A 14,610-nucleotide genomic window follows, 5' to 3' on the forward strand; every position below is an offset into this window, starting at 1 on the left:
GGTGTAGGTATACACACACACTGCTGTTAGGAAGGGCCTCTGAATTAGGCCTCGAGATTACTAGTCCAGTGACATGACCATTGTGCCACTGCCTCCCGGACACTGTCTTCTTGGGTCTGGGATATCCGAATCCCTGGGCCTGGAATTCTCATGAAACTTATTGCTACTTATGTGACAAGGACGGAAAGGAGTGAAGTCCTTCAAAAAAGAAAAAGTGCTAACCAGCATATTATGAACACATGATGCCAACAGCAAGCCAGGTAGGAATACTTTTTGCTTTAAAAGCTGGAGAAACAAGCACACACACTAGTCAGCCTGTTTCACTGAACACAATCACACTTCTAGAATAACAAGGTATATGTAGGTCACTTTCTTGTAAAAGCCCTGTTGGATTGTTAAGGTAGTTAAACATTACTGCCCAAATTTTTCTTTTTACGTGGAACAACTGGACTGCTTTAGACAAGAATGGAGGTTATTGACAGAATGTGAGGTCTTACTAGGCAATATCCCAAGATTCTCCTTGGTACTCATTCACGCGGAGAATGAAAACGGAAGAATCTAAAATCATGGCACAAAAAAAATTATAACTTCAAACTTGCATCTCCTAAAGCATTTTCCAGGTCACAATAAAGCAAGCTTCAGTCCACTCCCTTCCTTCAGCATAGGCAGCTGCTTATTACTTACCATCAACTTCACGAGGGGCCCTGGAATCCCACGGCTCCCGGAATCTATCCATATATGGCTCCTCCTTCCTTCGCAAAACATCATCATAGCGATAATACCTATCGTAGACTTCTTCCCGTCTGCAATGCAAAGAGTTATGGTTGAACCATGAGAAATAGTTACTCAAAAACACAAACTAAGTCAACAGTGAAAACATTTTACAATTTGACTCAAAACCTTTGAATCTCTGAAAGTAAATACCTAACCTCTTGCTTCACTTTATAAGAGTCCATTACACAATTGCAAACTAATATAGTTGTGCCAAATGTGTAAAAGTGTCATTCATTATTCAGTTTTGCACACAAACGAGTGTGCCCAAACATCCTACAGGCACTGTTCCTTTAAAAAATTATATTAAATAGTTGAGAGATTTTTCCCTGTTCTATTGAGAGGGTGTATTCTCAATTGGTTGTCTGAAAAAGGAAGCATTGACACCTCAGTGACAAAAGGAGACTGAAGCAAGACACCATAACCACAGATCAATGTCAGACTAGACTGTACATGGAGGTGATCTTCAAAGTAAATCACTATAAAGTCTGTCTACTTATCCTCATTTCCTCAAGTGCCAAACACTACTGTCCTAACAGTTGGCATCTTCAGCCACACACACTGCCCAAACAAGCCTTGACCAAAAACACCAAGGCAATAAGTTCAAACGAGAGGAATGACTGCATCAGGTACTCGAACTCAAAGAGACCTATACATTGATTGTTCTCTTTTCTCTTGTGAACTGTATCCAATAAAGGTAAACATTCCCTCAAACCGCTTTTAGTTTTTGACCTTGTATGAAACAAGTAACTTAACCATGAGAACATTCCACCCCATACAACATGGCAAGTCACCGCACTACAAGTACAAATCATAACAGTACTTGCACTTAAATCAAGATATAAAAGCGAAAGTTTCCTGCCCCTCTCAAGGTATTCATTTTGCCTATAGGTTACAGCATATAATCTAGACTTCAGTGCAGTTCTAAGTGCACTGTCGGAAGTGCAGTCTTTCAGAAGGTAGATTACATTTGCTCTCAGGTGCATGCTTAAAAACCCGTGCCATCAACATTTACCCTTCAGCCATCCTCATTGCTGCTTGCAGGCTTTTCCTATATTATAACAATAGCTACAATTCAGAAGTACTTCACTGGCTAATATAGTTATGCTACACTAACAAACATTTGATTCATACTGCCCTAACAAACATTTTCAGGCACAATGAGGCCCAAGCATACATACAGAAGAGAAGCTCACCAAGCATATGCCATAAAAAGGAGTCAAGTTGTAGCTTTTAGATGAAAAAAAGCTAGACGTCTCAAAAACACAACTTGAAATGACTCTGGCTTTCGTCTGCTCAGAAGCAAATTTAAATTGCATGTTATAACTTAACGGCACCTTCTAGGATGCGTTATGAAGTGAGACACTGAGGTGCTTTTCCTATCACCCTACCCGAAGATGGTTAGAAGGCTGAAATAAAAATAACCTCCAAGGCCAGTGCATCACAAGACAGAGCACTGAAGTTGTGACATTTGTGTGGAATGCAAGACAAGCAGAAATGCACATGTATATCTTCTCTGAAGGCAGGTAGCCATTGACTGCTAACAGCTGAAGCTCTCAATAATCACAGCATTCAGTAGGCACCTTAAAAGGTCACCCAGCTTGTTTAAATGCCTCCACTTAATATGGGACCCTGTAACTGTTACTGATGGCACTTTCCTAGCAGGTCAAAGTAACTGATATTCCTGGTTCAATGTACCAAGAACATCTTTTTCAAAGAACAATGAAAATACCAAAAGAAGATACAAACAAAAGGAATATCAAGATTAGGCAATAAAAAATTAGGTTAACAAAAATTAAATTTACAGAAATTTAAAATGGTAATTTGGAAACATTGTCAAAACAAAAACAAAGGGTTTATAGTCAAGCTAATTCTAACTCACTTTGTCATTTTTAAAATCTTTATTAGGCCTAATGCTATCCAACAAGGATATGACAATAATTTGTCACAAGTACATTCTCCAGTCTGAAATACATTTGGCTTGTTCAAAGATGTAGGATTTTTAAAAAAAATTTGGACAGGCAGGGTTTCCCAATATTTGGGATGAAATAAGTGTCAGATGTTTGCACCTTAATTTCATACATTCCACCTAGTTATGAGAAACCTTTTATTTTAGAAATTCAGGTGAGGGCAACATTGATTATAATGACACTCCACATTGCTGCCCTCAAACAATATTTAATATCAAAAAATACTGAAGTCAAACAATTAATGCTGAGTTTAACTCTGAAATTTCAGACATGGAACAGAATCCAACTTCACAAATACCACATTACACTATGAACTATACCGAATACAGAAGCCTTCGCTTAACATCCTACACAATGTCATTTTGCGGTAATGCTGCTCTCCTATTAAAAGCCAACATTCACAATTTGTTGTGCCGTTTCACGCTAATATCACCCTATGTCTGGACGTTCCCAGAAAAGTCCCACGTTGAGAGAAAGCCAGGTCTCGGGTAAGATGGGAAGAGGCAATCTTGGGAAGGGGTTCTGAGCCTCAACAGACTTTCATTTCTCATAATGCCACCTTTTCCAGGAGCCAATTAATAACATTAAGTGAGGCCTTCTGGCACCAAAAACACAATTAGAACAACTGTACAGTTTCGTCCAAGTAAAAGGCAGACTGCTTAACTCTGAGAAGTGAGGAAATTTGATTCAGTGAGTGAGATGCTGTCCAGTCTATTACAAAACAGGGATTGGTCTGAGAGCAGGAGCCAAAGATGAGAACTGAGGACCAAAACCTAGCAACATTAAGTAGGTGAGCAGTTAGGGGTTTGGTGGGTTTCAAGTGTTTCTTTCTTCCCTCCCACCTAAACTGGGCAGTAGCTTAAATTGGCACTGGGGAAATAGTAGTTGTTTTTATTAAATTTGTAGCGTAACTAGTTAAACTCCATCACATAACTATCCAAACTCACTGAGTAAGACTTCTAAACTTGAAGCCTAATTAATTAAAATAAATATGGTAAGGCAGGGGATGCGCTGCAGCTACAGCATGTGAGAGCTGGTGGCCACCTGTGATCTAGTGCAACCAGATCTACAGTTTATGCCTGTAGCTAGAGGAACCTGGAATCCGAGTTTCAGACACTGCAATGCATCCAGGAGGGGGAAGTTACTTGGACACATTGTTCCATAAGACAGCAACAGCCTTTAGATCAATAGCAAAAACAGAAAATGCTGGAAAGACTCAGCAGGTCTGACAGCATCTGCTGAGAGAGAAATAACAAAAAAAACCTCAAAATGTTGACTTAGAAAAAAAATAAAGTCAACATTGAGGTTTTTTTATTTCCCTCTCCGCAGATGCTGTCAGACCTGAGTTTTTCCAGCATTTTCTGTTTTTGCTTCAGATTTCCAGCAGCCGCAGTATTTTGCTTTTTTCCCCACTTTAGAACTATGGTCAGGGACAGGAGGGTGTGTCTGTAAGTGAGGCAGGTATGGGGATCCAGAAGGTAACTGAGGAACCTCAGGACTTTCAATTGTCCAACAGGCTCACTGTTCTTGCAGCTTATGTGATGAGAGCAGGCACTGTTGAGAGGATGAGCAAACTGACCATAATGCAGGAGGCCAGTAAGGGTGCAGAGTAAAAAAGGGATGTAGTTGGAATAGGGGATAGTATAGTTAGGGGGATACATGCTGTTCTCTGCAGATAAGAGTGAGTCCCAAAGGCTCTGTTGCCTGCCTGGTGCCAGGGTCAAAGACATTTCCTCAGGGCTGGAGAGGAACTTGGGAGTGAGGGGGTGGGAAGGATTGAGTTGTCCTGCTACACATGGATACCAGCGACATAGGTAGGGCTAAGAAAGAGGTTCTGCTGACAGAATGTGTGCAGGTAGGGTCTAAGTTAAAAAGCAGAACCATACCATCAAGCTGGTAAGAACTGGATTACTGCCTGAGCCACGAGCAAGCTGGCATAGGGTAAAGATGATCAGAGTTGAATACTTGGCTCAAAGACTGGTGTGGCAGAAATGGGGACTTGTAAGAAAGGTACTACCCTCTTACATTTTAGACATTTTCCCATTCCACTGTAGACAACAATGTCTCACACTATTGTTATTGCCTTTAGTTTCAGTCACACGTTTCTCACTCAAACAGAATGTGAAATTCATCATGTTATGATCACTCTTACCAGGAGGATCCTTTACTATAAGGTGCTCAATTAATTGTGTCACATTACCAGGTGTAAAAGAGCCTGCTCCGCAATTAGTTCCAGAACACATTGACCTAAGCCATTCTCTATGAACTCATTCTCCTGGCTACTTTTGCCAATTTGATTTGCCCAAATCGATAGGATGATAAAAATCTGCATGTGATGCGCATTGGGAGATATCCAGGAGGTAGCAATGTGGGGAGTGGGAAAAGAAGCTATTGCAAGTGATACTCTGGCTACGATTAGATAAGAATGAAACCATTGCGTGCAATCGCACCTAACCTGATGACAGTGGAGAGGCACTGCAGGTGATTGGAGTGGTCAGCCATATCAAAAGTTGCAGACAGGCCGAGGAGGAATACTTTACCTTTGTCACAATCTCACAGAATTCCACTGGTACACCTCACAATTTGGCTTAGATGAAAAAAGTCTGTCAGGCCACATGATATCCTTTCCAGTATGGCAAATTTCCTTTCTCTCCATTACAACAGCTAGATGAAGTGTGCCTATCATTCCACATCCTTTGCTAGTTGTTGACCTTTGTCTTAAAAAACATTACATGCTGACAACAGCCTATATGTCTCCCTACCTCTCACAAATGCTCCACTCAATGCTTCCTACAACTAAACATTGGAAAGGCCAAAGCCATGATCTTTGGGCTCCACTACAAACTCTATTCCCTAGCCCCGGCACTATGGCAATGGTCAGATGTCGAATCAGGCTGTTCACAGCCTTGGTGTCAGATCTGATTCCAAAATGAGCTTCTATTTCATCACCAAGACGACCAGTTCCCACCTATGTAACATTATTCAATTCCCCCTCGCCTCAGCTCATCTGTCATTGAAACCCTCATCCATATCTTTATCATCTCTAGAATTGACTGTGCCACATTCCTGGCCGACCCCCCCACATTCTACCCTGCGTAAACTTGGCAATTCAAAACTTTGCTGTGCATGTGCTTACTCTCATCAAGTCCTGTTCACCCAACAGCCCTGGGCTTGCTGACCCACGCTGGGTTGTGATTAAGCAATACCTCAATAAAATTCTCATCCTTTCAAGTCCTTTCATAGCATCACTTCTCCCCATTTCAAACTTCCTCCAGTCCCACGCAATCCTCCAAGATATAATTCTGGCCTCTTGAGCGTCCAATTTTAAAATCACTCCACATTGATGGCTACACTTTCAATTGCCTATGCCCCAAGCTCTGGAATTTCTTCCCTAAACCCACCCTATCTCTTTCAGACACTTAAATCCTACCTCTGACCCAGCTTGAGGCCATCTGCCCTAATTCTGCTTTATGACACATACGAACAAGGAGTAGGCCATTCAGCCCCTCGAGCCTGCTCCTCTATTTAGTAAGATCATGGCTGATCTGACAGTAACCCGAAATGTGCTTCCCACCTACCCCCGATAACCCAACACCTTGCTTACCAAGAATCTATCCATCTCTGCATTAAAAATATTCAAAGACACTGCTTCCACCACTTTTTCAAGAGTTCCAAAGACTCGTGACCAGTGAAAAAGTTTCACCTCATCTCAGCTTTAAATGGGCGAACCCTTATTTTAAACAGTGACCCCTAGTTCTACATTCTCCCACAAGAGGAAACATCCTCTCCGTATCTACCCTGTCCAAGGACCCTCAGGATCTTACGTTTCAATCAAGTCGCCTCTTACTCTTCTGAAGTCCAGCAGATACAAGCCTAGTCTGTCCAAACTTTCCTAAGACAACCCACCAATTCCAGGTTTTAGTCTGGTAAACCTTCTCTGAACTGCTTCCGATGCATTTATATTCTTCTTTAAGGAGACCAATATTGTACACAGTACTCCAGATGTGGTCTCACTAGTGCTCTACATAACTGAAGCATAACCTCCCTACTTTTGTATTCAATTTTCCTCACAATAAATTGTAACATTCTATTAGCTTTCCTAATCATTTGCTGTACCTGCATATTAGTCTACTCTGATTCATGCACTAAGACACCCAGTACCCGTGCACCTCAGAGCTCTGCAATCTCTATTTAGATAATATGCTTCTCTTTTATTCTCCCTACCAAAATGGACAATTTCACATTTTCCAACATTATACTTGACTTTCCAGATCTTTGCCCACTCACTTAACCTATCTATATCTTTTTGTAGCCTCCTTACATCATCTTCACAATACACAAAGGTAGGTAGGAAAGTGTCATCAGCAAATTTGGCAATCATCCCACCCATCCAAGTCATTTATATTGATTGTAAAAAGCACTGATCCCTATGGCACACCACTCGTTACATCTTGCCAACCTGATAAAGACCCATTTATGCCTACTCTGCTTCGTTTAGCCAGCCAATCTTCCATCCATGCCAATGTTACCCTCTACACCATTAACTTTTATTTTCAGTAATGACCTTTGATGTGGCACTTTATCAAATGCCTTCTGGGAATGTAAATACAGTACATTTACCAGTTTCCCTTTAACCACAGCACATGTTACTTCCTCAAACCCCGCTAAGTTGGTTAAACATGATTTCTCTTTGACAAAACCATGTTGACCCTGCCTGATGACCATCAGCTTATCCAAGTGTCCTGCTATAACTTCTTTAATGATAGCTTCTAACATTTTCCCTACGACAGCTGTTAAGCTAACTGGCCTGTAGTTTCCCACTTTGTCTTGCTCCTTTTGAGCAATGGAGTTACATTTGCTATCTTCCAATCTAATGGGACCTTCCCTGAATCTAGGGAAATCTATGGAAAATTAAAACCAATGCATCAACTATCTCACCAGACACTTCTTTTAAGACCATAGGATGAAGTCCATCTTGACCCAGGCTCTTGTCAGCCTGCAGCTCCAACAATCTACTCAGTACCACTTCTCTGGTGGCTGTAATTCCCCTGGCTTCCTCCCCCACTTCCATCTTCATGATTATAGCTGCTTCTGGTACGTTGCTTGTATCCACATTAGTGAAAACTGATGCAAAATACCTGTTCAATCCATCTGCCATCTCCTTGTTTTCCATTATTATGGAGAGGAAGTGGTATAGTGGTATTGTCACTGGGCTGGTAATCCAAAGACCCAGGGTAATGCTCTGGGGACCACGTTTCGAATCCCACCACAGCAGATGGTGGAATTTGAATTCAATAAATTATCTTGAATTAAAAGTCTAATGATGGCTGTGAAACTACTGTCGATTGTCATAAAAACCCATCTGGTTCACTAATGTCCTTTAGGGAAAGAAATCTGCTGTCCTTAACCTGATCTGGCCTACATGTGGCTGAGTCTTTAAAAATGCCCTCTGAACAAGGGCAATTAGGGATGGGCAATAAAGTGCTGGCCTAGCCAGTGATGCCCACATCCCACGATCTAATAAAATTATCAATTCCCTAACCTCATTTTCTATAGGACCAACACTCACTTTGTTAACTTGTTGTTTCTTAAAATATTTATAAAAACTCTATCCGTTTTTATTTTTCTGGCCAGCTTTCTCATACTCTTAATTTTTCCCTCCTTATTAGTCTTTTAGTCATTCTTTGCTGTTCCTTATACTCTGTGCAGTCTTCTGACCTGCCACCTGTCTTTACACAATTATGTTTTTTCTTTAAGTTTGATACTATCTTTAACCTTTCTAGTTAACCACGGATGGTGTGCCCATCCCTTGTACTTTTTCTTACTCGTTGAAATGCATCTATTCTGTGCACTCTGAATTGGCCCCTTAAATATTAGCCATTGCATCTCTATTGACCTATCACTTAACCTAATTTGCCAATTCAATTTAGCCAGCTCAGCTTTCATGCCCTCATAATTGCCCTTATTTAAGTTTAAAAACAGTCGTGAACACACATTCTCTCTCAAACTGAATGTAAAATTCAATCATACTGTGGCCGTTGCTACCTTCACCGTGAGATCACTATTCTGTCCACATAATGGGGATGATATGACTTAACAGTTTGAAAGTGTTCACCTTCCCTAAAGGCTGCTTCTAAGTTATTGCCTGAAGGACATTTAAAATCTCAAAACTGAATGTTGCAGCTTTAGTTTCTGTCGACAACAATATGGAGCATTTAAGGTACAATAATTAATGTTTCAAACTTCTTGATGCAAACTAATTAACAATTATTGCTTTTTAACCAAAGCTGACTAGCCAGCCATGAGCAGCCAAAATTGCATATACAGTTTGGTCTTCTGACAGACAGGCAAAAAATCCAAAAGTAGTAATTTTACCTGTAGGTTGGGTCCCTGGGGTCTCTAGCATCCCTGTACCTATCATACAGAGGGTCCCTTGCATCTCGTTCATCTCTAGCAGGTCTGAGTGGAGAGCGTTCACGTCTTACATCACGTTCGTCACCAAAGGCAAACGGATCTCTATGAAAAGCAGATGATTCAATCAGCTTCTTTATATTAAAAAAATGCCAGCTGCTGTAACAATTAAGCCTGAATCTTAAAACTGCCAATGTGCTAAGCACATACCTATTGACGACAAGCTCTCATTTTGGAGTCTAAAACAAACTAGCGAATATCACAAATGCAGAGTATATTGTTTACTGAAGTATTGCTGAAATTCAAGGGGCTCACTGAAGCTTACAGAATGGGTTAAATATAGCCAGGAATGTTCTCTAATCAGCTAATAAAAGTTACTGTGGCTTACTGGAACAGCAGCTTTCACAACTCTGATAGAGAGTCAGAATTTCTGCAATGTCAAATGAGCACCTATTTTGTTTAATTTATAAATAGGGGAATGTGAAACTTGAGTAAAATTTTCAAATCTGAAAAGCAAAAATTGGCAGTATCTGTTTCAACTCATCTCTCGGTGCTTGCATAAGCTACAAGGTAAACTAAGGCTAAATGGTGTCAAAGAGGTATATGTTGAAGTTAGCAGCAGCTTGGTCTTTTTTTGTTCCGAAATATCAATGAAAGATTCAACCGAGATCTAGCCACTTATTTCATACAATGGCAGATATCGGTTTGCTCTGACCCCTTCCAAATCTCCAGCACTCTGAGGTGAAAAGCCGCTTAGCATTTCTGGAACGTTACTACAGCCCATGTCATGCAATTTATAACACGACTACTAAAGCTTGCTGGCTGATGACAAGGAGGTACACTTCAGAATGAGGAATTTTCAGATTCTCAGCAGCGCACAAGTTTCCAAACTTAATACATTTGATTATAATGCAAGTTAAATACTGTGTTTGAGAATTGTATCATTTACATTAGGGGGAAAAACACCAGGATATGGTCTGGAAATAATTTGAGCTCGAGATTTTGTAAGAACTGATTTAAGAACCTCACTAAAATGCCTTGCCTTTTAAGTTTACGGCTAGATGGGAGCATTTAGTCCAGAAGCCGTCTCCCATATTATATTTAATCATTGCCATCAACGCATTTGGTTGCTTCCTAAAGCTTTTGATGACCCCCCACCCCCCGAATCATTCGGATGAAACTGCAGCCAAGTCTTCTTTATGCCCCGAGATCCAGTTAAGCCAACATTTTTCAACAGCGCTGACGATTCAGATTCTATCTACGCCACACCCATTTTCCAGACAGGTCACGAAAATGTTGACTTTTCTTAGGTATCACTTTTGGGTCACCATGACCATCCACTCCTGAGTGAAATCTTGTGCTGTTACTTACCTTTCGTTTAATATCTTATACAAAAGAAACAGTACAAATAGAAGAGGGAAAGAGTTTGTACTTATAAAGAAAATGTGTTTTTCACCAAGAATGTGGCTGAGATCCACAAAAACTTTAATGTACAAAGTGTCGCAAGAAATTCCAACGATGGGATCTATTGGCAGAATTATACAAGCTGCTCCTTTCAAGTAATCATCATTCAGGAGGTTGCACATGCCATGTTGTTGATACCAGTATAGTCAAGCATTTTGGATACTGAAGTATATATACTATGACTAATGGAGCATGCAAGACAACACACCAGTGATAATTTTCACGTAGAGAACAGGTTTCAGCATTCCCAAATAGACCTACAGCATACAGTCCGCATGATTGAATCCCGATTCAGTTGATCTGAACTACTTTTGTTATTCATTAAGGCATCAGCCTTCAACTTAATACAGCCTTTAAGTCCTCTTCATCTTGTACTCCCCAGACGAAAGGAATAATGGAAGGCTGCAGCAGTGGGTAGCAACAGATTATTACGGCAATAATCATTGCCAGCTCCAAATCAGCCTCCTGCTCTTTTGACCCATTTCCCCTCCGATACTTACCTCACTAGGCAGAGCACATAATTACCGGTTTTAAGCCTAAACATGTAAAGTGAATGGACGCAACAGCAAACGAGATGCAAAGTGATGTGGAACAGAAGCACGCTAAGAATCACTGGGAGCCATGGCACGTGGTCAACGCCCCAAAGAACACTTGGAAAATTCATTGCAAGTTGCAATTCATTTCAAAATGCACCAATTTTTATTCATTTCGTATAAAAACGAAATTACATTGTTGACATACATAAACATTAATGCTACATACTTCATTAAACCCTTTCAAAATGTACAACTGACTCACTATGTAAAATCAAAATCCTGAGAAGCACTCTTAAAACAGTTGTCATTTAAATGTGTAACTTACGTCACGATCAAACGGCCAAACAGGCCAACTTTAGAACTTTAATATGCTGATTTAACAAGACGGCTGTCATCCCATCACTGTCTTGTCCTCGCGAAAAAAAGACGCACAAGTTTTATTACCTTCTCGGAGGACTCGGTCTCCGTGCAGTTTTATTCGAATTTCTTCTTTCAGCTGCCATATTAACATCTGAAAAGAACCAACCAACCAATTTGTACAAAACAAAAACAGAAATATAGACTTCAGAATGCAAACATATCTGACAAGACTGATTTACATAAATGGTTATTAACAATAATGTTTTACTGCATTAAGCAAAATCGCTTACAAATTTTTCAGACAAGCGATCACAAACTGGCATCTGAATTATGTACTCATCAGTACAAATTTGTGGTGGAAATGTTATGTTACAAGCTTGGAAAATTGAGCAAATGGAAAGAATCCTCCAGTACAGCCAAAGTCAAAAATCAGACGATATAAAACTAGTTATTGCAGATCTTCACACCCATGGTTTGGATAAAAATCAACAGTAAGATGATATCCCTGGAACACGAAATTGTGCTTATTCCGTGATCGTTTCGAGTTATACCAAACACATAATTAGTTGAACGGACTGAGTGGTGCAATGTTACCACATTCAGAATAAACTCTGGATTACCACAACGAAACATACTTGGGATGCCAAACATGCCAAAACTAGTGTTAAGACACGAAAGTGCGCACTTTCAAATCCATTCATTTGAAAATATGGGCCAATGCACTAATGCACAGGGGTCCAGAATAAAATTGAGTATCAACAGTTAAGCAATACACTCCTTTATAAATGTTCTTTAAGGCTTGTAAATCCCAATGCATTCACAGTATACATTTGAAGACACTTGCAGTTATCTCAAGTTCTTACCTAATCTGTACCCTCTACACATTCGCTCGTTCTCTCCTTGCACGGCAGCTTTAGCATCCTCAACACGATCAAACTGCACAAACCCAAATCCATGGTGCATTGACAAAGCTGCAAAATTAATGTTGTTAATGAAAATGTACATACCTGCGGGATGGAAAAATTCCAGATGTTCAAAAATCTCCAGTCAACAGAGCAAAATTATTTCCCTTGACCCTTGCAAGTTAAACTGGCAATGTCTAGTTCACGGAAGGTCAATAGAAACGACGTTGAAGTCCATTAATTCTTCAAACTGTTCACTTGGCCAGGCAAAATTCCCGTGTAGAGGAAATAACTCCAAAAAAATGGTTGCCATCGAGATCTCAATAAGAACAATCAGCTTATGCTTAAGTATCAGCCACTTGCAGACAATACCAGAGTGAAGCCTTTATGCTGAAGCCAGCCATCAAAACCAACAGCATAATTAAGAATGTGTGTAAAATCTTGACCGTTCGCACAACTTTGAAATGGTAAATCTTGTTATTGGTTAAAACTGACTTCACAGGAAAACAATTTGAAGTGCTAGAATGGGATTTATGGCACATCTTTAAGATATCAATATGTTCTAGAAAGTATGTGTTAATGTTTAACCAAATTCCAATTTGCTTGAACTTTGAAGATCTCTTCTAGTTCTGCAAATTTGCTAACAAACTTTGTCTCGCCTCTACATCATGGATAAGCTCCCTATATACACACACACACACACACACACCTTACAGGACTTTTCCACTTCTCATGAAAGTGCTTGTATACATATCCACAATGAGGATTACTGAATGGATAATGAAAGTAACCCGAGTAAAGTACATGAGATTGCAGGGTCTATTATTTTGATCAATAACAACTCTTATTCCATTTTAATTTGACTAACATTAGCAAATTGTGCAGCAATATTAACTATTTAGGAGTGGGGATTTAAATGGAACTCCAAATTATAAGCAACCAGTCACTGGATCAATGTAAGCATCTGTATTGTCTGTGTTTAACTAAAAAGACAAAAGCAGCACCCCTTCAATACAAAACAGACAGGTTCTCAGCTGAAACTCAGCCATAAAAACTTTATTTCAGACATTTGCTGATATAAATTAACAGTCAAATATAGTCATACATTAGTTTAAGTAACTGTCACACTAGTAGTCAGTAACTTAGCAGCCAAAAATATGGCTGCAAAGATTTATTCCATGGGAATACCACTGCTATTTAGTAGACATTGCCATTTTAACATCAATAGAACCTAGGTTTTAAACACTGGCTAATCTCCAGAAGCAAATGTACAAGCTAACAAAAATATATGACTAGCCATCTTGAAAAACCAGGCACTTTCAAAGTTAACATGCAATACTTTTTACTTCATGAGAAGTAATCAAATTCAAAATCTGTACACTGCAAGTTGTATTTCTTTCTGTCTGCAGAGCAAAAACTTCCAAGTCCATTCGAGCTTCAAATTTGTAAATTTAATATTAAGCACATATAAAAACAACCACCGACAGCAGTGAATGTGGATGTCCAACTAAATGTTAAATAAAGCAAAGATCGCACAATCCAGCTGTACCCTTGTCAATGTGGCAGCACCACATCTTTATGCACGATAAGCAGCAAATTTCAGCATGGGTACTGCTATGTGACCAATATCCACTCTTCCATTGTTGAAGCCATCAAGTTCAGCCAAGATTGCACACATATGAACATGCATACAAATTAGGAGGAACAGGCCTAGGATTAGCTAGAATGGGGTGGGAGAAGGGAGTGCAAGGAAATAAACTGTTTTGAAAGAATATAAAAGCCCTGCCTATCAAGGATTGCAGCCGGTGGGAGAAGGGGATAAAGGGGGTAATTATGTTTTCCGCAGTCTTTGAATTAGCCATACGCTTAGAAATGCAAGATTATACAAATAGCAGACATTTCCAGTTACGGATCGAGCATTCTTTATTTGAAAACCGAACACCACACCCTTTTTGAACCTCTTCGACCTTTAGAGCATAAAGTCCCTGACCTGAGCCAACACAAACCTCATCCAACCTTCAGCGCAGGAAGTCTAGTTGTTTGCCTGCACATCAACACTCTAAACCCTCTCCTTCAAGCAGAATTGCAGATGGTGCCACAGGTGGGAACTTATTACAGGGACCCTGTGCTTATTATTCAGTGATACATCTTACTTTTCTAGCCAGTTTATTTGCTTTAGACAATAGCTAGCCTAGG

The 14,610-nt window shown here is 39.9% G+C and overlaps 1 protein-coding gene across 6 annotated transcripts in view; it reads right to left on the reverse strand.

Moving 5' to 3' along the window:
• The window catches only part of ncoa5 (nuclear receptor coactivator 5), a 42,487-nt gene that overhangs the window by 16,807 nt on the left and 11,070 nt on the right, over positions 1–14,610 (reverse strand). For 4 of the 6 annotated variants that reach the window (XM_078555411.1, XM_078555413.1, XM_078555412.1 and 1 more), the window contains 3 exons: positions 11,597–11,663; positions 9,117–9,257; positions 685–803 (listed from right to left, as the gene is read on the reverse strand). In XM_078555411.1, coding sequence (XP_078411537.1) covers positions 685–803; positions 9,117–9,257; positions 11,597–11,663 — 327 coding nt within the window. Of the gene's footprint in view, positions 1–684; positions 804–9,116; positions 9,258–11,596; positions 11,664–12,375; positions 12,484–14,610 lie in introns of all 6 variants that reach the window. The other 2 variants (XM_078555409.1, XM_078555410.1) reach the window with 1 other exon arrangement.

Source organism: Cetorhinus maximus, chromosome 13 (assembly GCF_964194155.1).
Source record: "Cetorhinus maximus chromosome 13, sCetMax3.hap1.1, whole genome shotgun sequence".
NCBI classification, from domain to species: Eukaryota; Metazoa; Chordata; class Chondrichthyes; order Lamniformes; family Cetorhinidae; genus Cetorhinus; species Cetorhinus maximus.